General features: G+C 41.5%; 2 protein-coding genes across 4 annotated transcripts in view; one reads left to right on the top strand and one right to left on the bottom strand.

Moving 5' to 3' along the window:
- Positions 1–26,167, top strand: part of LOC109031971 (dual specificity calcium/calmodulin-dependent 3',5'-cyclic nucleotide phosphodiesterase 1A) — a 423,891-nt gene that overhangs the window by 96,974 nt on the left and 300,750 nt on the right. The window lies entirely within an intron of this gene.
- Positions 6,274–14,307, bottom strand: LOC109039744 (uncharacterized). Its single transcript, XM_072302228.1, has 2 exons — positions 9,069–14,307; positions 6,274–6,585 (listed from the first exon to the last, which is right to left on the bottom strand). The coding sequence occupies exon 1, from the start codon at positions 12,396–12,398 to the stop codon at positions 9,588–9,590; it is 2,811 nt and encodes a 936-aa protein (XP_072158329.1). The 5' UTR covers positions 12,399–14,307; the 3' UTR covers positions 6,274–6,585; positions 9,069–9,587.

The following is a 26,167-nucleotide window of genomic DNA, read 5'->3' on the forward strand; positions in this document are numbered from 1 at the left end:
TCTCTTCTACCGTTCTTGTTACGCAGGGCTTGCGTACCTTAGTATGTGAGGCACAATTTCATCCCTTTATGGAACAGTGCAATCATAGATCAACTTAATGTCACACAATCAAAGATCTTAGACTGTGAGCATTTGCTCAAATTGGTTTCTTCTGAGTCTCTTTGATTTTGCGTCAGGAGTTGTTAGAAACATCATTTTGCCCAACAATAGTAACAAGGTCTTTAATGAAAGGTATGTACTCGTATTATTCTCATAATTTCATAAGTTGATGATGAAAACACAATGAAGGCTTCATTTTCTTGCATCGATTACCGTGTGAAATGGGTGCGTCCATTCTTCCTCCATACAAAAGCGTAACAGAGTAAATTGCTTATCTGTTAAGAGGACTACAGTAGTAATATACGTAGGTGCCAGTTCCTACCCAGTTCCATTGGAATAAGTGCGATTGTGTCAATCAAGGCTGAATACAATTATATTAACAATTATCTTTGTATCCAGCCAGAAGTATGTCTTCATGATCCTTACTTTGTCTATGAGCCTTGCCTGATGGCATCAGCCCCAGTAAGTGAGAGGATATACCCACCTAAATCGGAATGGAAAGCTTTGTTTAAATCGCCGCCCCTCTTTCTTGCTGCTTATGTAAGGGGATAATCTCCACCCTTTTAATGGATATTTAATCTCAGTTCTCTGTTTTAAATGAGGACCAGTTTGCTAGAGGGAGCCTCTGTGCACGCTCTGTGTCATTCACATATTGAGTGTTTGTTTACATCGAGTCATAAGGTTATGTTTGCACCCACTTATTGCTATTTAAACTTATTGCTAGATGTGTTAGGTACTGAAGTATTATTCCATTTTGACCTAGCGAGTGCTTTCTAAGCTCAGCTCCCAGCATGTAATTACTTCAGTGAAACAGTGCACGTAAAATATCAGGTGTGCGGAGTTCAGTATTGACCTACCTAGTTTCTGCACCGCTAATCGTCCAAGGCTGAATGTGATTAGATCAATTATTGGTATCATTTATAAGAAGAAATGGAAAGCTCGCATATCACCTTCCATATATTAACTAAATGCTCTTATCAAGAGATTGCCGTTTTGGTTGATGTCTGTCAGTGAACCTTGAAAACTCAAGGAAACTAAGAGGTAAATTTTTCAATATTTTATCCTTAAAATGCCTGTATTACGACCAAATACTTTCTCCGTGGCTTTTGCATTTTTTAAAATAACTTAAGGCACTACCTATGTGGGCAAGTATATGATTTGACAAATTTTATGGTGAAGCGATATTATTCGAAATTAATCCAAGAGAAAGGTAAGCTATTTCATTGCATGCGCAGGTATTTTTTTGCAATGGCCGATACTTAATAAGGTCAGTGAGAAATTCTCTTAATAGGTATTCATTGTCAGAACCTGCAGCCTGATTGTCGAAATTGTGTGTTTCTCGGGTAGACATAGATGACATAGGTCAAAAGGCAGTACGTGATTGGTCGGCGCTATGTCTTGTCGCTGTTCTGTCGTGCCTCTGATGGGTGGAACCCTAGACAAGCTAAAGGCATCTCTTAAGTTTCTGACAGTATGTTGTCCATTCCACCAGACAAAGGCACAATAAAGCTGCGATAAGACATAGTTGATCAATAACGCTCCACCTTTTAACCAATGTCATCTGTGTCTACCTTTCAAACACAAATTTTCAACAATCAGGCTGCTGGCACCCTCAAGTTAGGAAGATCATCTTATGCGATAAGTATGCCTGTTGCCAAATTTTCAAAGAGAAATTAAGTATTCGGGGGAGATGAAAATATTTCTCATTTCATTGCAATCATCGACAATTTTTCTTTTACAATGCTCCTTAGAGTATGGTGCACCTAGAGTCTGTAGGAACAAAGTTTGGATGTTTGGATGCTCTAAAGAATAATAATCCCAAAAGTCATGAAAACACCTAGCTAGTTTAAAGTCATGCCACACCAAATAGCCTCATTTTGGTAAAATTTGTGCTCTACTACTTCATTCACTGGTTGTTTCATGAATAATTCATCATTCCATACGGAGTACCTATGATTTATAAGGCAACGCTCTCATGAATTTCCATAATCATCTGATAGGTTGCTGAGTGATGAAATTCAGTATCGAAAAACTTGCCGCTAGCATTAATACAAACATAGGTGCGCTTAAGAGGGATGATGTGCGTAGTTGAAACAAATGAGCAAAATTATTTTATAACTTGGAATAAGCTTACAGTGTAATGCCTATGACAATAAGTTATACTCTTTTTCCATTAATTTTCTCACGCAGGTAAATGACAACTCTATAGCTATTTAACCCCTCCCCCTCCCCTGTCACCCTTTTCCTGTGAGCCTTTCCAATAGGTACAGATACATTTGACTACCTTAGGTAGCCCCACTACTTTCAACTACCTATTTCCAGACTGATCACAAGTCAGTGGGTGCTATTAAAATTTCCGCTGAATGTGTTAGTGCTTTAGCAGATATTATACTTTCCATTCATTCAGGATTTTCAAATAGCCAATAGTACCTACTTAATATTTTATGGCCACACCTTTCTCCATTCAAAAACGAGCTGATATAAACTACAAAAACCCTCAAAAACATTTTCGGGCAAAAAATCCGGTCGAGGAAATTGACGTGTTACATCTTATTAACCAAAAACATTCCCTTTCACCCCTCCAAGAAGGTTGATAAAACTAAGTAAGTAACTATGAGATGACAAAAACCTCTCTTAAATTCTCAGGGTCCACCAAGGCCACATATGTCCAAAAACTTACTCTATATGGTTTAAAAAAAAGAAACAAAAAATAATCCCTCAACAATAAGAAAATTTAAAAAAAAAACCGATTTTGTGGTTCACAGATATGTACATAAATCCTTCGAATGAACTTGAAATAAAAAAATCGGTCGAGAAAATTTAAATGAATTTTCTCCTTCAATTATGAGTTCCGCAACAAGCACGACTCGCTTGAAGCTTTCCATACACGAGCCGCAAGAAACTAATTTCTTCTTTCTTACCTACTGAATGTGAGGAGAGCGGGAACATTTACTTTTTCCTTCATTTATACAGGATGCAACAAGCATGACTCTTGCGTTTGCAGAATCCCTATTCCATTAAGGAGATCGCGAGAGCCTTTACCGCGTTCATTTCCAAAAGGGATTACTCCAGAATTTCACATTTTAATAATTTAAACGATTCATCTGTTCTTCTCTTCTCTCCTTCTGTCCATTGACAGAAATACAAAATTTTTCCGACTCACTGACGCGACCGGCTCGATGCGTAAACAAGTGTGGATTACCTCTAAAGTATATATATAAAAAAAAAAAAAAAAAAAAAAAAAAAAAAAAAAAAATCAGAATAACACTTAAATCACAGCATGGGTGTGAGTTTTTTTATATCGAAACTTAATTCAATTTTTTTAAATAACTCCTCTTGTCAAATGGGACCCATTTCGTGAAAATGAAAAAAAGGAAAAGTAAACGAAAACTTTTAGCCTCCTCACCATCCAAATCATATGGTAAGCTTACAGTAAAAGCAACCATGGTTTAGATTCAGCGAAGTTAATCAAAAGAGTCTGAAATGTACCTATGTGGTAAAATGGGTCCACTGGTAAAACTGAAGCTGGCGTCAGGGATAAAAAGGCACCGTTTCACTGAGAGCATCGAGCCGGTCGCGTCAGTGAGTCGGAAAAATTTTGTATTTCTGTCAATGGACAGAAGGAGAGAAGAGAAGAACAGATGAATCGTTTAAATTATTAAAATGTGAAATTCTGGAGTAATCCCTTTTGGAAATGAACGCGGTAAAGGCTCTCGCGATCTCCTTAATGGAATAGGGATTCTGCAAACGCAAGAGTCATGCTTGTTGCATCCTGTTTAAATGAAGGAAAAAGTAAATGTTCCCGCTCTCCTCACATTCAGTAGGTAAGAAAGAAGAAATTAGTTTCTTGCGGCTCGTGTATGGAAAGCTTCAAGCGAGTCGTGCTTGTTGCGGAACTCATAATTGAAGGAGAAAATTCATTTAAATTTTCTCGACCGATTTTTTTATTTCAAGTTCATTCGAAGGATTTATGTACATATCTGTGAACCACAAAATCGGTTTTTTTTTTAAATTTTCTTATTGTTGAGGGATTATTTTTTGTTTCTTTTTTTTAAACCATATAGAGTAAGTTTTTGGACATATGTGGCCTTGGTGGACCCTGAGAATTTAAGAGAGGTTTTTGTCATCTCATAGTTACTTACTTAGTTTTATCAACCTTCTTGGAGGGGTGAAAGGGAATGTTTTTGGTTAATAAGATGTAACACGTCAATTTCCTCGACCGGATTTTTTGCCCGAAAATGTTTTTGAGGGTTTTTGTAGTTTATAACATTCACAGTTTCTTGTTTTAGTGGGAGCAGACATGAAACTTATTTTAAAATGGACGTATTTCTGCCAAACGAAACTACGTGCGTTATGACGTGAGCCCTGGTATGCATATATTTTCATGGGTTCCAGGGCTCTTTTTGTAATGCACATAGTTCCGTTTGACAAAAATATGTCCAAATGACCGTAAACCGCGGGAGAAAAGTTGCGAGGTCGAAAGTGTACCCGCAGTGGGACGGCTAGCTCCGGACGTCATAGAGGCCTCATTCGCAACAATCGTTTGAATTGGAGCTAAAAATACGCAGCTTTGAACTTGTTCTCTGTGCATGGTTCATATTGTTTGAAAAAATTGGGGGAAATCCGTGAAAACTGCGAGTACTCTATACTTTTTGAAAGCGCAAGAATTGTAAATTACTGATCCAGCCCATCGGGTGGTTGAGAGCGGTCCATTAGTCTGAAGACCGATGAGAGGAGGCAAATGTGAATATGACGATGAAAAGACTATCGTCAACAACGGGCCATTAAACGGGCCGAGGGGGGGGGGGGGCGATCGGGAAGGGTTAAATTGGGGCGGTAGAGGGAGGGCCAGAAGGGACATCAAACTCGGGCCGACCTGAGCGCAAATGTAAACAATTCCAGGTGTTGCCTCGCCTCGACATTGCCACTTTTCACGATCAAGTCGTTGAAGATGGGCTTTTTTACGATATAAATACATACTTTCATCAAACGGAAGCATACGGAAAGCTGGCAACGCCGGTATCGGCGAATCAGCTTTAAGCCATCTACGGCGAATCGAGCCGCGCACAAATCACATCCCCCCCGCCCCGCCCGCAAACACCCCCCCCCCCCCCGCCCTTGGAGCGCGCGAGCATCGATGGATTTTTTGATCAAGCAGCGGACAGTTGCGCCGTAAATCTTGTTAAGCCCGAAAATAACGATACAGTTGCGTCAATACGAGAAAAATGGAATTTTAAACTGAAACAGATTTCTCATTCAAGACGAGGAGGGGGCGTTCATAATTCACACAGCGCTCTTTACCCTATTTTTGACCCTCCTCCCCTCCCCATCCGCTGCGTGTAACGCAGCTGCTATACAAACATTGTTGAATTTAAGAATACTCTGTAGCCCCTCCTGGGATTAGTAAGACATCTGGCGAGCAAATAGTTCGGCTCCAGATATTAGCAACACCCTTGTTTATGTCTTTCCTTCAATTTTCATTTCTCCACTGGCAATTCGTCATGGTTCTCCATTGGAATTTCATGGATCTCATTAGGTCCCCATAGATTCCTATAGCATGTCATGAAGTACCTATATTGGTCCTCGTTGGGATTCGTGAGACCCATTGGGCGCGCTCAGGAACCTAATGGGTCCCCATTAGAATCTAATGGGTTCCTATGGGACCGTTTTACCAGGGCGCGGGCTGATCATTGAAATTGATGATAGACAAAGAGAAAACGGTGCGATCCTGTTGTGTGTCCTGATGCGGGTGGTTGCAGCGGACACAGGAGATGAGCGGTGGACTAACTATAATCTAATCTGTCGTGCCAAACGCCGCATGAGTCTTCTGACGTTGCCAAGTTTCCTCCGATAAAAAACCGAATTTATAGGGAAAATTTTCAATATTATTTTCCAAAATTTCCAGACAGTTTTGTATGCAATTGAATCTAAAATATCTGGAAATTTCAAGGAAAAACATGCATGAATATTGTAAAGAATACATGTTTCACCAAGGGAAATTAGGCAACTACCTAATATTCATACGGCATTTTTCCTTAGCACGGCAGTAATGGAAACCAACGGAGGAACCCATTATTGTCCTTCATTCCCCCCGCAGTTCATTACAACTACCCGTTTCAATCAATAGAATAGCTCAATTCTTTTTCTGTCTCTTTTATCTATCACTTTTTCTATAGATTACAATAATCTACCAGCAGAAGCACCTACATTGCGACGAATTCATGAAGTGATATCGTGTCGGTGGCAATAATTTGAAAGAAGGCGGGGGAAGCAAGCTATGAGAGGCGGTCTTGTCCAAGAGAAAGATGGCCGTTGGATGAGGATTAGGCGTGATATGTGACGTCTATCTGGCCCTCGGCCAGTGATGCCATCAAATTCGAGCCAAGTCAAGTTGTAGCTTCACGCGCAGTCAGGGTGTCCTTCCCTCGGCCATTCCCGGTCGGATCCGTTGAATCCATACGTCCTCAAATCAAACACGTCAATTTTCTGGAACATTTGCGACAAAAGCATAGTCACTAGCTTCAGAACTTATCAAAACACAGTGATTTTAACACGAATCGCTCAGTACAGTACTAACTAACCTCGAAATGAATAACTTGCAACATTCCTGCCGTGCTAAGGAAGAGCGCCGCATGAGCCTTTAGATGCTGCCAAATTTCCCTTGATAAAACACGAGTTTCTTGGTCAATTTATGAATATTTTTCTTCCAGTTGTTTCAAATCATTTTGCTCGCAATTTCACGTGAAGCTCTTGAAAATTTCAAAGGAAAATATCCATAACTTGCTTAAAAAATAAACATTTTATCGAAGGGAATTTGGCAACGTTCGAATGTACATATGGCGTTCTTCCTTAGCACGGCAGAATCGTAAGTGTTCTTGAAAATAATTTTGGCTGCCTACAAAAACTTTCGAGTTCATAAGTGATTTTAAGTTGTTTAATCGTGCACTAGTTTCCGATAACATCCCGTTTCTTGGGCAAAACCTCTATCTTTTGAGAAATTTTGACACACTGGGGACATTTAATTTTTATGGTCGACTTCAGCTCAGTAAACGCATAGAAATGTTCTGGCCAAGATTTACCTCTTGTCAAAACACATGGAAGAGTATATTTTAGAATGCCTGATAAAAGGGTTATTATGATATAATAATATTTTTAGTTTAGAAATTGCCTCTAAGGTATGTGAGCTAAAATAAGCTATTGGATTCATAAGTAAGCGTCCCCTGAAAATGGGCCGCCTTCGTTTACGACGGATGCAAAATTTTCAAATGTAACGTGATTAATGAACACTCCCTAACAACCCGGGCTTAAAACTGAAAGTTAAAACTGATTCGTGCTAATACTCGTCGTTTGGGCCCGAAACGTGGACATTTTTGCTGCCATGCTAAGGAAGAACGCCGAATGTACATTCGAAAGTTACAAAATTTCCTTCGATAAAATGTTTATTTTTTAGGAAAGTTATGAATATTTTTCCGAGAAATTTGTCAAGAACTTTAAGTAAAATTGCGAACAAAATTATCTGAAAAATTTAAAGAAAAATGTTTACAAATTTTCCCGGAAATTCTTAATTTCCTTAAGGAAATTTGACAACGTCTAAAAGGTCATACGGCGTTTTTCCTTAGGACGGGAGTTTGGGCGTCGTGGTGTCCGTCTCGAGGGTGAACTCGGGTCTGAGTTGGCGACCACGACGAGTTAATCACCGGAATAATTGCGCCCAAACTAATTAGCTCCCCCCTCTCCCCCTCCCGTGGGGGGTCCCCCCTGTCCTCCTTCTCAAGCTTCGGATTATTTACACGGACCAATTCCTCCGGAGTTTTCGCTTTCCCGGGCCCCGCAAGTTATACTCCTCCGCGCTCCCGTTAAAGCAGCCACTTCCGTTAAGTCATCGTCTTCACGCCATCAAATCTAGTGTTTAAATTTCCGTGGATTTATGCTAAAAAGCCATCTAGGCACACAGAGTTTGCGTGCTTCGTAGTTCAATTTCTTCTAATTTATTTGTGTTTTCCTCGTTTTGCCATAAATATCCTGGAAGCGGAGAACGATTCGTGAAATATTCATAAGTTTACCCGGAAAATTCGTGTTTTATCAAAGGAAGTTTGGTAACGCCTGGAGGTTCATACGGCGTTTTTCCTCAGCAGGACAGCATACTGCCGTGTTAAGGAAAAACGCCGTATAAACTCTCAGGCGTTGCCAAATTTCTTTCGATAAAATACGAATTTACTGGGAGAAATGTGAATATTTCTCTTAATATTTTTCAGAAAACCATGTCCGCAATTTCACACAAAATATCTGAAAATGTCAAGGGAAAATACACATAACTTTTCGTGAAAATACATGTTTGACCCGGGGAAATTTGGCAACCCTCGAATGTTCATACGGCGCATAGTGGATTGAGTCAACTAAAGAGGTCAGACATGCAATTTTTGACATCAACTGCTGTTGCGGTCTCCAATAGCTAGGGGAGCAAATAGAATAGAGAGAGAAATAGGACAGAGGAAAGAAGAGTAGGGCGAAGCGATCTGGCAACCTCGGAACGACGAGTTCCGAGCCTATCATAGATAGCGCATGGATGGAACCCGTCGAACTCAAAGCGGCCAGTCCATAAAGAGAGAAAATGGGGATAAATCTACATGACAGAGAGAAAATGCACTATAAAAATATGAAAAATATGCACTCTAAGCACTCACCGAAGTCCTCAGTCTGGTACAGCCATGCGGCGCTGAAGCGGCATGCTCTCGACGTCACGGGCGAAACCTGGCGCCATCTCACTCGCGTAAGCTAGAAATCTAGCCTAGCATGGTAACAGCTCTCAAGCGGGGGCGTAAAGGATCAAAAGTGCGGTCATATCAGGAAAAAGGGAGCGGTAGCTAAGGGCAAGGGTGCGGTTGGGCGACAAGCACACTCTCATTCATACCATCATAACTAAAGCAGGAAAATAGTCGTCTACTACTAAATAAGCGAGCTTGTTTTACCAAGAGTGATGAGAAGCGGTAAGAATAGCAGCAAAAGCAGCAATTTTCAAAAGAAAGGCAGCAAGACAGCAAGGCAGCAGCAGGAGAGAGAATCACGGAAGAGCGGCGACGTTCTCGGCGTAATCGACGTAAGTGAGGCGACGCGAGCTGAAGTCTGAAATAGCTCACTGGGAAAGTAGGGGAAAATCTCCAATCAGCTCTGATTGGCCGATCAGCCGCCTCGGGGCTCTCTCCTCCTGCCGTCCTGCAAGCCCGACTTGTAGCGACAAATATAGCGAAAAAATACGATGAAAATCGGCGCCAACAAACACCCCCGGCCTTGGCGCCTCAGCGAGGCGTCAAAACGAAAAATGCGAAGAACTTACAAACTAGTACTAAAACTAAACTATTTGCTAGTGGCTGATAAATAAACTCACTTGCGGTTGCAGAAGCGGTGGTTTGCGGTGCAAGAAGCAAGGAAAGAGGGGGGTTGGGGGCGGTGGGAGTGGTTAGCGGAATAGCGATAAGTTTAAAATTTGATTAAAATAGTGAAAATAGCGGGCAGAGCGATATGAAAAGGTAAAAAAAGCGGTACACTAAAAGCGGGTCATTTACAGATTCACGCCAAAGAATGGACTGAAAAAATCTATCATCTTCGTGGAGATCAATTAGTAAAAACATTTGACGAATGTCAGCGGAGAACACCACAGGGTGGCATCGGTAATAAATTAATATGTCACGTATATCATTTTGCAGTTTTGGCCCGGGCAATAAAATGGAATTAAGACTCACACCATTACTCGTAGGGGCAGACGCATCCATTACTACACGAAGCGGCGAGGTACTAGAATTTTTCAAAACCCCAGTATGTGGCAAGTAAAAATGTTGCTGATAACTAGGGGGCGGTTTTGTGACAGACATAAAATTACTTTCTTTGTAATTTTTCATGAAATCCTTGTAAAGCGAATGAAATTTTTCATCCTTTGCGAACCTTCTTTCTAGCGACGCGAAGCGGTTTTCGGCCTGAAAACGCGATTGTCCCAAGGGGGGATGGTTTTTTCTAAACGGCAGTCTAACTTTATATCTACCGTTTTCCTGTTGCACAGTGGTTTGCACATATAAATTTTCCGCCTCCTCTTCATCAGGAGTTAAAGCGGGTTTAGACGCTGTCACTTGCTCAATGGACCAAAAATCTTCGATTTTTTGCGAAATCTTATCGAGCGTATGAGTAAGAAGAGCTAGCGATGAACGTTTAAGTGCGGTTTCTCTATTGGGTTCAGAACTGGGCACAGGACCCATGACAGTTAAGCCTAGCGTGGTCCCTAAACCGATAGGACCGTCTTGAGTCGGCGCGACCCTAAGACCAGTAAGCAAAAATGGAAAAATATCTGCTCCTAGTAAACAGTCGCAATAATCGCTTTCTGTAAACAGCGGGTCTGCTAAATCATAAGAAGTGAAGATTTCGCGGATTTCGTGCGGAATAGAAACAGGAGGAATTTTTCCTGTTAAGCGGTTTACTACTATAAGGCGCGCATTTGCAAAAGCGAGATTTTCTTTTGAATCTAGAATGTCAACGGTAACTACTCCATCAACAGACACGGGTGATTCGGCGATTCCAGTAACATCTGGGGCGCCGTGATTGGGCTTTAAATGAAGAAGTTGAGCCACCCTACGCGTCAGAAACGAGCTCATAGCGCCTGAGTCAAAAATCAACCTAACCGGGATTTTATAACCCTCTGCGCTGCGCAAAATAACACGCGCTGTGGGAAGAATACTATAGGCGGGAGCAGGTGTGGAATTCGACGCGAGGGCCGCAGACAAAACGGCACCGTCTGATAGCGGGTTTATTTGAGTAGCTTCCTGAGTGACGTCATCAGCGAGGTGCGCGGATGGAACCGCGTTATCATGAGAGATCGGGATGTGCGCTGTAAGAGCTTCTGGATGCGGAGGTGGAACAAGCGGGGGGCGGGAGGTCGCCGCGTTGACGAGCGTCGCGGGCGCGAGCTTGTTTTCCTCAAAATGTAACGAAGAATGGTGGCGACCATTGCATACCGAACAATTTCTAGGCGAACGGCAGGCAGACACAAAATGCGGTGATAAGCAGTTGTAGCAGAGACCTTTCTTTTTTACGCCTTCAGCGCGATCGTGGGTATCAAGCTGTAGATAAGTATCGCATCCGTAGATCACGTGATCATTCGCGTTACACCATTTACACTTGTTATTGGAGTATTTGGTCGGCGAAGACGACGAACTTGCAGGAGCGTCGGCGTGTGACGGTCCAAAGTTCGGCCCGGTGTCCGCGGCTGAGACTCGCCGCGTGGGCTGATACCCGCGACGTTGCGCTATCTGCTCATAAGAACTCCGATTTTTAGATGCAGTATGCGACAAAAAATTGCGACTCGAGTACGATGAGCGTTTTACATTCGCGGTTGAGGGTAAGTCTGAATCACCAACAAGCGTGCATTCAGCCTTAATAAAACTAATGATTTCAGAAAGCGTTGGGTACGTTGTAGGGTGATCGCGCGCGTCATCTAGGCGTCTCCGATAAAAATTGTTAAATTTTAGTAGAATTACTGCAACCAAAAAATTTCCGTAAGACTCGGTTTTATGCTTAAGCGCAGTGAGGCCATGAATATGTTCACGCAATTTAGCGAGTAACTGAGACATCTGGGTGTCGTTGCTTACCATAGGTAGTTCTAACAAACCATGATAATGCCTTAAAATGCAATGCTTTTCACGCTGATAGCGATCTTTTAACATATCATAAGCAACCTTATAATTTTCATCGGTAATGTCCATGGTTCCGATCATGGAAAGCGGCTCCCCTGTTAAGAAGGACAAAAGCCGTTGAAATTTTACAACATTTGAACTAGTAGAATTATGAACCGCAGCGTTATACAAATTGTAAAATGTTGGCCATTTATCTACCGTACCGTCAAAAGTCGGAACTTTGAGCGGACCTAAACGTACATGCTCTAATGTGGTAGCGACGGACTGAGCGGGGGGCGGGGCGGCAGGAGCTCCGCCAGGTTCTGAGACAGGAGCTTTCATGTAACGCAAAAAATTGCTTAAAGCGCAATCAACCAAATCGTCAAACTTGTCCTGCATTTTGACCGTCGGGATTTGACTATCCTCACTTAAACGCGTATTCAATTCTAGAATTTCGTCTTGGCATGCATCAAAATCTTCTTGTAATTTTTTGACGCGTTCGCGAGTGTCAGCGTACATGTGACAATTAGCGAGTGTTACATCCGCTGAAGCAGTCTGGATTTTTTCGACGCAATTGTAAATTCGCGCGCGTTTTTGTTCAAGGAACTCCTTTTGACGCGTGAGTTCGTCGGCGTCTGCCATTTTAAATTTTCTTGATTAACTGAACGCGGTGACTTAATTGGATAGAAAAAAGATCGAACAACTAAACGCGGTGACTTAAGCGGATAGAAAAAAGAGCGAATTCAAGCTCGTGCCAACAATATAAAAAAAAATGCAAAAAGAGAAGCGCTACGCACAAAAAAACTCAAAAGCACTAGACACTGTAACACTACGAAAATATGTCAGCAAGAAGCAATCAACTAAGCCAAAATCTACTTTAAAGCATTCTACTAAAAGCATTGAGAACAAAGTCAGAAGCTGCAGTTTTGCATGAATTGCAATTTTACATCGTGAGAAAAAATAGAGAAAAGCGGAAAAATATTGTCTCAGATATGTAATCTTAATTCGAAGCGAGATTGTTAGCACTGTAACTAATTCTAAGCAATGCACTAACTTTTTACTACAGTCTTACACTGATGCAAAATTTACTAGCAGATAAATGAGCAGAAAAAAAAAGGCAAGAAAAAATATTTAGCTTTGATACTTATCAAAAAATAGCGAAAAGATACGCGAGTGGTTGGCACCAGGAATCGGCGCTAAGTCGAGAGAACTTGGAAAAACTGTTGCATGGTCGTGAACATAAGGTTCTTGGTACTTATAGATAATTTACTATGGAAGCGTTGAGTTTCACAAGATGGAGGTTTATTCGGCGAGGGGCTTAGAGTGCAAGAGGCGTGCTATCTCTGGTCATGTAGAATCCAAAAAAGGCAAAAGAGAACAAAAAGGCAGATATAGCACTGAAAAGAGAAGAGATAAGAAGTGAAGCATATTTCTAAATAGTTTGAGCAGGTGCAGTATAGAAGTACTCTGAGAGTAAGTGTGCGGTAGGCTCGGTGGGTCTGTCACCCCCGGCCATGGCTTTTGCGAGGGATTCACGAGAAAAGAGAAAGAGCGGAGGTCGAAAAGAACGAGCTACTTTTTCGTTAATTTGTAAAGCAAGAAGAGCAATAATGAAATTCAGCGGCGAGGGTAAGCATTGTATCACTGTGGACTGTAAAAAAAAAGCGTAAGCCAAAGAGCTTGATTAATTAACTCCGGCTCGAAGGACCATTTGGTGCGGTCTCCAATAGCTAGGGGAGCAAATAGAATAGAGAGAGAAATAGGACAGAGGAAAGAAGAGTAGGGCGAAGCGATCTGGCAACCTCGGAACGACGAGTTCCGAGCCTATCATAGATAGCGCATGGATGGAACCCGTCGAACTCAAAGCGGCCAGTCCATAAAGAGAGAAAATGGGGATAAATCTACATGACAGAGAGAAAATGCACTATAAAAATATGAAAAATATGCACTCTAAGCACTCACCGAAGTCCTCAGTCTGGTACAGCCATGCGGCGCTGAAGCGGCATGCTCTCGACGTCACGGGCGAAACCTGGCGCCATCTCACTCGCGTAAGCTAGAAATCTAGCCTAGCATGGTAACAGCTCTCAAGCGGGGGCGTAAAGGATCAAAAGTGCGGTCATATCAGGAAAAAGGGAGCGGTAGCTAAGGGCAAGGGTGCGGTTGGGCGACAAGCACACTCTCATTCATACCATCATAACTAAAGCAGGAAAATAGTCGTCTACTACTAAATAAGCGAGCTTGTTTTACCAAGAGTGATGAGAAGCGGTAAGAATAGCAGCAAAAGCAGCAATTTTCAAAAGAAAGGCAGCAAGACAGCAAGGCAGCAGCAGGAGAGAGAATCACGGAAGAGCGGCGACGTTCTCGGCGTAATCGACGTAAGTGAGGCGACGCGAGCTGAAGTCTGAAATAGCTCACTGGGAAAGTAGGGGAAAATCTCCAATCAGCTCTGATTGGCCGATCAGCCGCCTCGGGGCTCTCTCCTCCTGCCGTCCTGCAAGCCCGACTTGTAGCGACAAATATAGCGAAAAAATACGATGAAAATCGGCGCCAACAACTGCAAATTTGTATGTTTCTTTCGCCATTTTAAACTCCAAGGGGTGCTTCTTGTAGTAAATTTCACGAGGAAATCCATGGAAATACTAATTTTAGAACTTGAAAGTTTGTATGAACGGATAGTTATAAGCGTTTAAAGTTTGCAAAGTCCGACTTCTTCTATTGACTCGACTCATTGTGCGGCGCGGCATTCCTCCTTAGCACGGCAGCCTAATCGTTTCTATTCCGCGAGGGAGTCCCCATATTGACGGTAAAACTGCAAAAATGGGTACCTCGGTTGCATTTTATCAAAACCTCAGCTATTCTTTTCTTTTTCTTGTGCTTCTCTAAGTAGATTTACGTACCTTAATTTAAAAACACTTCGTTTAAATGAATTTTTAAATTTGAGCACGTAAATCTACGTCGAAAACCACGAGAAAAAGAGAAGACTAAACAAAATACCGGATCACGGCAGTGGCGTGGCGTGCTTTGCGATATATGTCGATTGTTATGCCATTTAAACCTATGGTAAAGAATCGATTATTAAGGTGTTCGCTGCGAACACCCTGATTATCGATCATTTTACATAGGTTTAAATGGCATAACAATCGATATATCGCAAAGCACGCCACGCCACTGGATCACGGAGGCAAACCCAACCGGCACATCTCCGCTGCCATTTTAATTTTCAAAAGGTGAACGAACCAACATCATGCCATGAAATTTTTACAGAATTTTCCTCGCACAGGGAGAAAAAAATCATCCCAGCCATAAAGAAAAAAAAATGTTCAGTATTTTTTCGTGTGGAAAATAAATTATGATGTGAGGTCTTTAACACTGCTAATCGAGATTCACATTCCTGCAGTTTTACGATCGATAAGATTTACATTTGTGATTAAAATAGGCCTTTTTGATACCACAACATAGACACATATTTTTACGAACCTCGAGTCCAATCCAGCAGAATAACTGCGGAAGAAGATACTTTGAAGGTATTTTGATCACCCGCTGTTGCTGACAATATAAAATACAGTAAAAAATTGTAGCGTAAGACTTTTAAGGAATGGATCTACTTAACAAGTGGGTGAAATAGGGTGATTTTTAATTGCTAGCAAGGATTATTTCTAAAATTGAATCATTGAATTTTGCCCAATGTTGCGAAAATTGTTCTTTTCATGATTCTGTGTTAGAGGCTTTGATGGAATTTTTGTTAGATTTAACATGAGTATTACTGTACATCTACTCTTTTAGCACTAAAAAAGGGTGACAATTAAATTCGCGTTATCAGAAACCTAAGTGTAAAATCAGCGTCGTATCTGAATTTTTCCCTTTGATTTTCAAATTTTGACCTGAAAACAAAGGAGAGACTCAAAGGGTTTTAACCCCTGCTGATCGTCCGTTTGATGCGCCGAATGAATAAATTAAAGAGTATGCTCTGTTTACATTCCACTTTCTACTCGCAGGGATAATTTTAACAGCTCGGTAAAAATGGTCTTTTTTCGGCGAGCTGAGGCACTACCGTCTTTCTTTGACGGAGCGTCACCGTTAAGCGGATTTTTCCATTTTTGTCTTGTAACGCACTCCGCGGAGTAATTAATACTTGTTTAAACTGCCGCACTAAGGAAGAACGTCGTATGAACCTTCAGGCGTTGCAAAATTTCCCTTGATAAAATACGAATTTCCTGGTTAACTTATGCATATTTTCCCCCCATTTTTCCGGATAATTTTACTCGCAATCCCACCGAAAAGTCTTGAAAATTTCAACGGAAAATATTCATTACTTTCTTCTAAAATGAACATTTTTATCGAAGGGAATGTGGCAACGTTTGAATGTTGATACGCCGTTCTTCCCTGGCAGGGCAGTGTAAAAGGTGGGGTTTTGCTGAGGCAGGCACTTGCCTCCTCTGCAAAGCTGAATACCGTCCAACAAACGCATGCTTGATGATTAGTCAGCAGGTTTCTTGATTTCAGGCTGAGGTGAGTCTACCCTTTTCAGAAAAAAACGCGGTTTGTGCCGGGCACATAGCCGGAGAGGGGAGGGGGGACTTGATCCCCTCAACCTTCCCGAAAGTAAAAAAGGAGGAGGAGAATGAAGAAAATAAGAGATAGAAAAAAAGAGGCGAGATAAGAGGAATTTTTAACATTCATAACGCGTTCAAATAGAGTTAAAATTTCTAAAATTTTCCAAATGTGTTGAATACAACAATTTGAAGGTATTTTAAGTTGAAAATTATAAAAGGAACTTAATTTTTACGCAGAAATTGATGGAAAATCTGCGTCACGGAGGCCTCAAAATGTGTCCAAATAGATTTAAAATTTCAAAAACTTCCTCGGGCCTCCCTCTGGGCTGCGAAGTATTCCATACTCCCCAACTCCCCCCTTAGTCGGGGAGGGGGGACCTCGCCCATCCTACCTAGCCCTCCTCGAAACAAAATCCTGGCTACGTGCCTGGTTTGTGTTCTTACAAGCTCTGTTTCCTGTGAAAAAATATTTATTTTCGAGGTAAATCACAAATATTCTTCTTTCCAATTTTCAGACCCTTTGGATTCAATTATGAATGCAATTCTGAAATCCTGCAAGATTTTCGTGTTTAACGTGTGTTAAATTTGTCGGCGCACACGAAAAATGGGACTGAGTCCACGAAAGCAGGCTTTTTAATCCACAGCGATTTCTGTCGAATCGGGTGGAAAACCCGGATTTTAAGATTCTAACGGAGAAATCTCTTTCTAGTGCGAATCAAAATAGCATACAATGATCGATTTAGTCCATTACTGAGCCGGTATTTGGGATGAAATTGCATCATGATCTGGCGATTTTGTGACTTGAATATGCGCGTATTGTAGATCAGCATTTTGTGAGTAGCTATTTACCGTAATCAGGGACAATTTGTGGACTGCAAACTTCAAACCACCATGACTCCGGTAGGGTTTGAAATTTTTAAGCCTTTTCTATGCCAAAATATTTTTGCAACATTCCACTATACTTCGTATTAGTACTTCAATTCCTAGTCTGTATTAAGCGTGCCAGTGGGGCTTGCTTTTTGAAATCACTCGGTTCTACTAGAGTCCCTTTATACCCAGAGTTACGACAACTCACTTTTGGTTGGGCCAGGATTGGGCTGAAAGTGGCCTAAAAAAAAATCCAATTCTGATTGGTTCTCGCTCATGGAGGCCGAAACTAGTGCACCAAGATGACGGTACCTCGTATGTGAACAAGAATAATGGAAATATTACCTAATTGTGGTTTATCAAGAGTAAATTGTTATTACCATCGGTCCAAAATGAAAATAGATTAAGAAATTATTCACAAACCAATCCCATTTTCTTTTTAATTGATCAATTTGTTGATGTTGTTGTTTCTGTGTGACAGACATCGCAGGATTCCTGATCCTTATCCCCCAATATCGTTCGTTTGAGTGCACTAGTTTCGGCCTCCATGGCCAGCCAAGGTCGGCTGCCAGTCAGCTGATAATCGAGTTGTCGTTACTCTGGGTATAAAGGGACTCTAGGTTCTACCATAGTACATAGAATGAAGCTGGCAACATCTACTTGTTCTTACGGAGTTTCCTACAGCATGACAGTAACACTAAAGGGTAGCTCTCTTTTCTCCTCTGAAATTAGGATTCCTTATTCAAACACTGATAAAGTGCGGAGGCGGACGAGGTCGAATTTTAATTTAAGCCGATTAGCCGTGTCACAAAATGAGCCATCGATGCCCTTAAAGCCCTCTCATTGGCCTGCGGTGCGATTTCAGGTCATCGATGAGTCCATCCTCAGCTCTTATTTGTGATGTGTGAAATCGGCTTTTCGAGCCCAGCTCCTTGCCTCCCTCCGGAACTAAATCCGGTCGCGGTCCACCAGATGCTCAAGTCTATAACCCCCTTTAAGACATGTCAGGATGTCTGGAAGATTTTTCAAATCCGCTGATTCGAAACATTTTCGCTTATCCGATGTGCTAGTTTCACGCATCGCTGTATTTAGTTTTCTCACGTGGTGACGGACACAGAATGACAACGTTTGACGTTTCCAAATCTGACCTCTATTATTTTATTTTTCGCAACCAAGAAACTACAGGACAGAACGTTCAAGGACATCTTTCGCATATCATTAAAAAAAAATTATAAACCTCAAGGAAAATTTGAAAATGGGTTCTACAGAGGGATTGCAATTATTCACCACGACAACGAATGCAAATTTCATTAAAACAAATATATTGCAAGTTTTGGTGGGTGGGTTGGTACCTTATAAATTAAGGTAAGTGGCATCGTTAAATGAGGTGGATTCTCATCTACCTTACGGTCTGTCAAAACGTTCGTCACGAATTATTTCTCCCACATTTGAAACTTTTTTAATCCCATGTTAGGGCCCATTTCCAAAGTCATACTCCTGGATTTTACAGTTTTGGAAAAATGCTCCTTTTAATGAAGCGATTTTGAGGGCTTTCTTAAACCTCCCATAATCACAGTGCAAACCAAACGAGGCCTACGAAGGAAAGGAGCTGTTTAAGAGGCGACAACCCACCACTACCTTACTACTACGACCCTAATTTCTATCTCCCACCTGAAAGGTTGTTATTCTCAGGACTACAACCCCTTTTGGTAGCGCCAAACGCACAGCGGAGAGGGCGGCCTAAAAATTGGTCGGATGAAATTTGGACGGTTGAGAGAAATCAAAGGTCCGTTTCTGGGAACTGTATCCTACGCGCTGGGATCATGTCCAATGGGGGGGGATGGGGGAGTTGCCCGAACTCGATTCCCGAAGTTGGGGTGTCTTGATGGGCGATTTCATCAGCGTTGGCTCGGCGCGGGCAGCGGGCAGGGCTTCGCACGCGGGCGGCGAAAGTGAAAAATGCCCCCGGACACGCGGTAGGGAGGGGGTGGTCGGGGGGTAAGTGGCAGCGGCGATTGGGGGAGGGGAGAGTTGTAAAACTTGTAAGTTGTTGCTCCTAAATCGCATCAAACTCAATTACAGACAGGGCGCTTTCTCCCGTCGATTTGGGCCCCGGCTCCGGAGCTCGGCGAAGCAATTTCCTCCGGCTCCTAATCTCCCGCGTCCATTCTGCTCCCGTCGCCCGGACCACCCCCACCCCCACCCCTATGCCAACCCCCGGGTGCCCTAATGAGCCCGCAGCCCTGCCTTGCCACCGACCGGGATCCGCTTACTTCTTTTCTGGGCATTGACAGGAACAGGAGCAGGCCGTGCCCCGAGATTCCACCTATTTCTCACTTTCCCAAACGGATTCAGTTCGTCTCGATTCGGCATGACGACCGCTTGAAAAGATGAATACTCCATAGACAATGGAGATGTTGCATGTGTGAGGAATTTGCGATTTGACTATCGATTCTTATGTAAAAGTTCGCGAGAAACATGACAGAGCCACTGCTTTTCCCTGAAATCAACTCCCAAGCTCAAGAAAAAGCTCTCAAGTTGAGGCCGAAATGGAGGGGATATCCCACCCTACCCTGAGAGTCCACCTCTACATCAAGACGAACTCTCCATGCAAAGATAAGGAGCAAATTCATTGACAGGGCTGTCACTTTATCTCGAGACTCTAAAAATGAAAACACGGCAACCCTGCTGATGTGTTTGCTCCCTATCTTTGCATGAAGAGTTTGTCTTGATGTAGAGGTGGACTCTCAGGATAGCGTGGGATATCCCCTCCATTACGTCATCAACTTTGAGAGCTTTTTTTGAGCTTGGAAGTTGATTTCAGGGAAAACCAGTGGCACTATTGTGTTTCTCGTAAACTTTTACCTAAGAATCAATAGTCAAATCGCAAATTCCTCACTCAGGCAACATCTCCATTCTGTTAATTTTGCTCGAATACTCGTATGATATTTGCAGGATGTCTAATGCTTCAAAATACCCGGCAAGTCCGGAAATAGCGTTGATTTTTCTTATGGCGTAAAAGTAAGTACTGAAAAAATACGAAGATTACGCAAAAACATCCAAAATTTTTCGCTTTATACCACGCGTATTTTTTAAGATTGCCTCGCGCATTGATTTCTATTAATGTGGTTTCCCGCGGACTGCATCTGAATTGGTTTCTGGTAGGCGGAAGTAATTCCAAAAAATTAATGAGCCCTGACTTTCGTTTGTCACGTCGGAATCTAGGACTCGTGAGTTTTTGGACTTACGCATGTGTCAAGCGAGTCAATTGTGCAGCCAGTTGACCTGTAGGGCACCAATGAGCTGCAAGTTCCGTAGCTACATTGTTTTCGCTATTCGCTCAAGGATTTTGAAACTTTTCAACTTGCATCGTATACAAATAGTAAAAATAGTGTTGCATATTTGTCGGCTAGTTTTATAGTAGGCGCTCTGTATTTGATATAAACCCTATATTCACAATCCGAAAAATTTAATGGGTGAGGTAAGAGTTAAATTCTTAACGCTACTTTTTACCAATGATGATACATCGAAGTTACCATAGCGAAGGAATCAATTCTTTGTCATGCTTTTAGAATCGATATTCAATACACAATTCGATCTCAAATATTCAATGTTTTACAATGAATGACTGTAATTTCAGTTGAAAGGTGATTTCAACTTATAATCAGAAGAAAAATCACTGAAATTTCCAGTTATAAATGTCTAACAATTTCTCAGTAAATATACTATTCGAAAATAAAAATTTTGCAACGGTGGAATGAAGTTACGTTTTTTCGCCCAGGAGACGACGTCATGAGCAATTTGTTGAGCAAAAAATCAAATTAAATTCCGCTGATGATAACCGATGAATGTAAAGGTGAGCGACATACCTTCGTCGAGAGTTGTACAGACAGACATACGTGATTTTTACATGGTTCAGGACGCACGTATAACAACATTTTAAACCAAGACATGAAGGAAAGTGTGGGCAAAATATGTTGAGAGGGTTCCTCGGGAAAACGCAAGCTATGTTTTTTTTATTAATGATGACTTACAAGTCAAAGGCAACCTGAAAGATTGGCTTGGAGATCGATGTAGCTGATTTTCATCCTTAGAAGACTATTGACTCCTTAGAATAGAGGATTGACGAACAGGAACCTAGCTGTAGTCAACAAGTTAGATGAGGAAGAAGGAGAATAAAAAGAAACAATTCATATTTGAGTGATCTGCCCGTATAATCAAAGTATCATTCTATTCCATTCCTTCATAATGGATAAAATATTGACGAAAGGATTTAATGAGAAAACTTTCGTAAATGCGACGCTTAATACAGTCTTTTGACAATAGCCGATCCAATCGATTATTTTCAAGGGAAAAAAGAAAGGAGCTGACTAAATGAGCTCTAATACAAGAGGTAGAGACAAATGAGTGTTTTTGAAGACGAGGAAGAGGACTGAAAGTAACTTTTCATTAGCCCGGCTCCTCCTTTATGCTGTTAGGTTTTATGCAGAGAAGTGAAATAATTACGCAAGGGAAAAACTTGCTAATGACTCAGCGCGGCCGGCGTTGGAGAAGAAAAATCTATAAAATCCCCGGACAGAGCCCTCTAATCTGTTGGGAGCTGCCTTTACAAAAATGCATTTGTCGGCCGCAAAAAGAGTGCTTATTTATCGCATCGCATACCCCCAAGCGAAACTGTCCTTGGCAAACTTCCAAGAAAATTATACACTTCATCCCAAGATTTTTCACCGGGTTTTTTCTCTGCTTTTCAACCTTTTCTCCTTTGAGATGAGAGACAGCCATCATTTTTAAACCTGGCACTTGACTTTGAAAATCTGCCCATTTGCCCGTGGTCTAAGCTCTTGGCTCTTTATTTGACGAGTTCTTGGGATGATTGAGGCAAAACCTAATATTCCAGCTCAATAGGACACACGTGAAGAAGATACAATGCAGAGACAAAGCAAAAATTGATTTGTGTAAAAAAAACATTATAATAATAATAAATTAATTTGTCAGGCATCTCACGTAGCAGGTCTTGGAATGTTCTGCTTTTCCACAAAAGCACCTGATTTTACCAATTTAAACACCTTATGAGGTCCGCGAAAGTTTTTGATTACAGTTTTGACAAGTTCTTAAGAACCTCTTAAATGTCGATACGGCACCCAAGATACCAAGTTAACTGGCAACGTTGGACTTCGATAACTTCAAAAAATTATAGCTTTATTAATGAAAAACTTAGAAGTTATGAGTGGCTCTTATTTCCTCGTAATATTCCTTTTAAAAGCACCTCTTAACATTCATAACATGACGAATTTAACATCGAAATTTGCAGTCTATGCGGTGGCGTTTTTTTGCGGAACGACTGTACTGCCGTGCTAAGGAAGAACGCCGTATGGACATTCAAGAGTTGCCACATTTCCCCGAATAAAGAATGTATAATTGAAGTGATTTATAAATATTTCTCCTTGAAATTTTCAGATATTTTAGATTACATGGCGAGCAAAATTTTTCGAAAAATCAGAAGAAAAATATATAGAATGTTCCCATTAAATTCGGTTTATATTGAAGGAAATATGGCAACATCTGAAGGTTCAGACGGCTTTTTTTCTTAGTACGGCAGTGTAGGACAGAAAATAAGAGGAATCCTAGGGTATGCGGAGGGGGCACTTCTAGGAAAGGTTCGAGCACATGGCATCACCCCGTAGTCAAAGTAAGTAAATCGGCATCGTATGTCAAGGGTAGAACGGGCGGAGAGTGGAGTAGGCTAGAGGAGCTTTAATTAGGTAAACGTGATGTTTTTCCGCCAGCAAATTTGATTCGCTCCGAGATCAAAAACAAATCGAGAACTGGAAAACAGCCCCATCCGGAGCCCAAAGGGAAACGACTCATTAATTACCGGTCCTTTCATTTGCCCATGCCGTCAGTGACGGAAAAACGACAGCGGCGTGGCGTGCTTTGCGACATATCGATTGATCGGCCATTTAAACCTATGGAAAAGTATCGATGGACAGGGTGTTTGCAACGAACAGCCTAGTAATCGATTATTTACCACAGCTTCAAATGGGGAAATATCGATAGATCGCAAAGCACGTCACGCCACGGAAAAACGACACGACTATTTTCCATCGTTTTCTTCACTCTCCACTCCTCGATTTTCCCAATTTCGCTTTTCGTCCCACGCCAGTACTGTATATTTCTTCCTTCCGATCCGCGCAATTTCACTCAGCCCTGTCTCTATGTTTTGAAAAATCAAGGGCCGTTTTGAGCTCAACTCAGACAATTTTACTCGACCCTGTCTTTAGGTTTTGAAAAAAGGGCCGTCTTCAGCTAAATTTCTTTATCTCCAAAATTGTTTGCCCATTGAACTGCCCGCCCTGCCAAGGAAAAACGCCGTATGAACCTTCGTCAGCTGCCAAACTTCCTTCAATTAGAAACGAAATTTCAGGAAAACTTGCGGATATTTGCGGTTAAATTTTTCAGAGAAGTTTCGTCGGAACTAGATCTAAATTATCTGGAAAATTTCAAGAGAAAATATTCATAACCCCTCTCAATAATACGAATTTCATTGGAGGAAATTTGGCAACTTTAGAAGGTTCACACGGCGTTTTTCCTTAGCACGGCAGTAAAGGTCTTTAATTTACGAGGTGCATAATGATTAGGCCATATCTGGTCTCTTTCTGGGTCTAATATTGGTCTCGTATGGGTTTAACGGCCAAATTTGGCGAAAAATGCGTATTTTTGGCATTCAACTGCAAACCAGCATTTTGCACCAAAATTTGTGTTCTGACCCATTTTTAGGCGAGCACTAGACCCGAAAAGAGACTGATGGTAACCATATAATTATGCTTCCCATAAAATATAGACCTTCAATGAGCAAAAAATTTTGGAGATAGAGAAATATTCAGATTGGGCCCAAAAACGGTCCCTATCGATACCTCTTCCTTCGAATGTTTCATGAGTCATTTCATAACAGATGTAGTGTCATGGTACACTGAGGAAACTTTTCTATTAGATCAACAGGAATACCTGTTATATCGTCGTTTTCCTGGTGAATGAATTTAACCACATTTTAATGTTGTCTAATTTTTCCTCGCAATATTGCTTTTTTACCTGGAGAATAGTGGGCGTTTCTAACTGAAAATGTCTCTTCTGATCTCATGCACAAATCAAAAACGTTTCTGAAATCAGTCCTTGCCAGCTAATGCGTAAATTTATCATGCTCTCTTAGGAATATTATAAAGCTGAACGAATCCCTGGTGGCGTTCGTCAGGTTTTGAATTTGTACCCTTCCAGTGCCTGCATTCACAAAAATTTTTGAGCAGTTTTTTTTAAAAAAAAAATAGTGTCATTCGGACATAGCAAACATTTTTTCCGATCGTTTCTCTTTCTTTCTATCACACTGGAACAAAAGTCGCTTGGATCTACAGTCCAGACTCTTAATAACATTAACAAGAAAAAATACTCTTGATTCAATCGGATTTTTCCTTGAATCGAATGACCAAGCCTCTTAATTTAAGCGGATTTTCTTTTTGATTCAAGCAAAAAGTCCGATGAGAGTATTTTTTCTTGTCAATGTTTTTAAGAGTCTGGACTCTAGATCCAAGCGACTTTTTGTCCAGTGCAGTTCATCGGAATTAGAGTGCCCGTGACGAATCTGGGGTTGTGCGGAGGGAGGGGAGGGAGAGGGTTGACAGAATGAATTCCAGTGCAGCTTAGACATTATTCATTTCCGTTGTATTCATTTATTTATGTATTCACTCTTCCAAAAGACGAAAGGAGCCAAGTTGGCCTCAAAGTTTGGACCGAGTCACAAACAGCTTGGCTCGTAGCTAATAAATAATGCCGAGACAGAATTATCCACGATCGGCAGAGAAGAGACGGGATTGGGATTATTTAAATGAATGATATGCATTTATGCTGAAAGCAACTATGTGCATGGGCTCTGTGTGCGATGTAGTTCCATTTAGCTCGAATAAGTCAAGTGGATGCAACCAATGCAATTTTTCTTCCGGATCTCTCGAGGATCTTTCGGCGGAAAGTTTAGAGGAGCTGCTCAAAATGATTGATCGGCTCTGGGTCAGTCCGGACAGACCTCGTCTCATTTATCGCGACGCAGTGGTAGTCAACAGAGTTGAAGCTTCACAAACTACCTCAGTCAAGTCTAAACTTGTTATTAAAGGCTAAAAGAAAACCACAGGGAAAATCATTCATAAGTTAAATTTCTTTAAACTCAACACCAAAGTTAGGATGAGAATTTCCTCTTCAAAAGTGGAGTAATTTTGCCCAATTCTGGACAATCAGGTATAAAGGGCAGTGAAATTTGCTGGTGAACCTTGCGTTGGGGGCAGTGACGAGGAATTTTTCCAGGGTTCTTGTTCAGGGTGATCCAAAATTCCCTTCTATTCCCTCTTTTTTTTATACAATTCGTTATTATTTTATTAAATAGAACTTTTTTATCGATACTTTTGCACTCACTTTTTGGACCTTTTGATGTTCAGTTATAACACCAGAACTGACTCATATTCTAACTGATCTGAGCAAGTGTACGAAATTACATTTCCCTAAAAAACTACTACTGTAGTCATGCAGCATGTCTCCTTGTCCGAAAAGTATGGAAATAGTGCTGATTTTTTAAGGGCGGTCTGGTAGAGGTGACTAAGCACGGAAAATCCGCAAAAAGGTCCGGGATTTTTCGCCTCATTTCACGCTTGAATTTTAAGACTGAAAGAAGTGAAAAACGTGCTATCTCACCTGCATTGATTCTAAGTGCAATATTTGCCTTCTTGATCTCAATTGTGCAGCCAGTTGATCTCCAGGCCACCAATGAGCTTCAAATGTTGTAGCTAAGTCATTTTTTAACGAAGGACGCGTTAATTTCAACACTGTCGAATTCCGTCACACGAAGGCAACGGATTTTTCCGCCGAAGAGGCACTGAAGTTTTAGGAGTGGACTAAAACAGCACGGTAAAAGTACTGATATTGCAAATAGATACCCTATCATGCTCCCGTGCT

This window comes from Bemisia tabaci, chromosome 7 (assembly GCF_918797505.1).
Source record: "Bemisia tabaci chromosome 7, PGI_BMITA_v3".
Lineage (NCBI taxonomy): Eukaryota > Metazoa > Arthropoda > Insecta > Hemiptera > Aleyrodidae > Bemisia > Bemisia tabaci.

What these genes read in the sequence shown, in the direction of transcription:
- LOC109039744 (XM_072302228.1), bottom strand. Translation starts at nt 12,398, where the DNA reads ATGGCAGACGCCGACGAACTCACGCGTCAAAAGGAGTTCCTTGAACAA.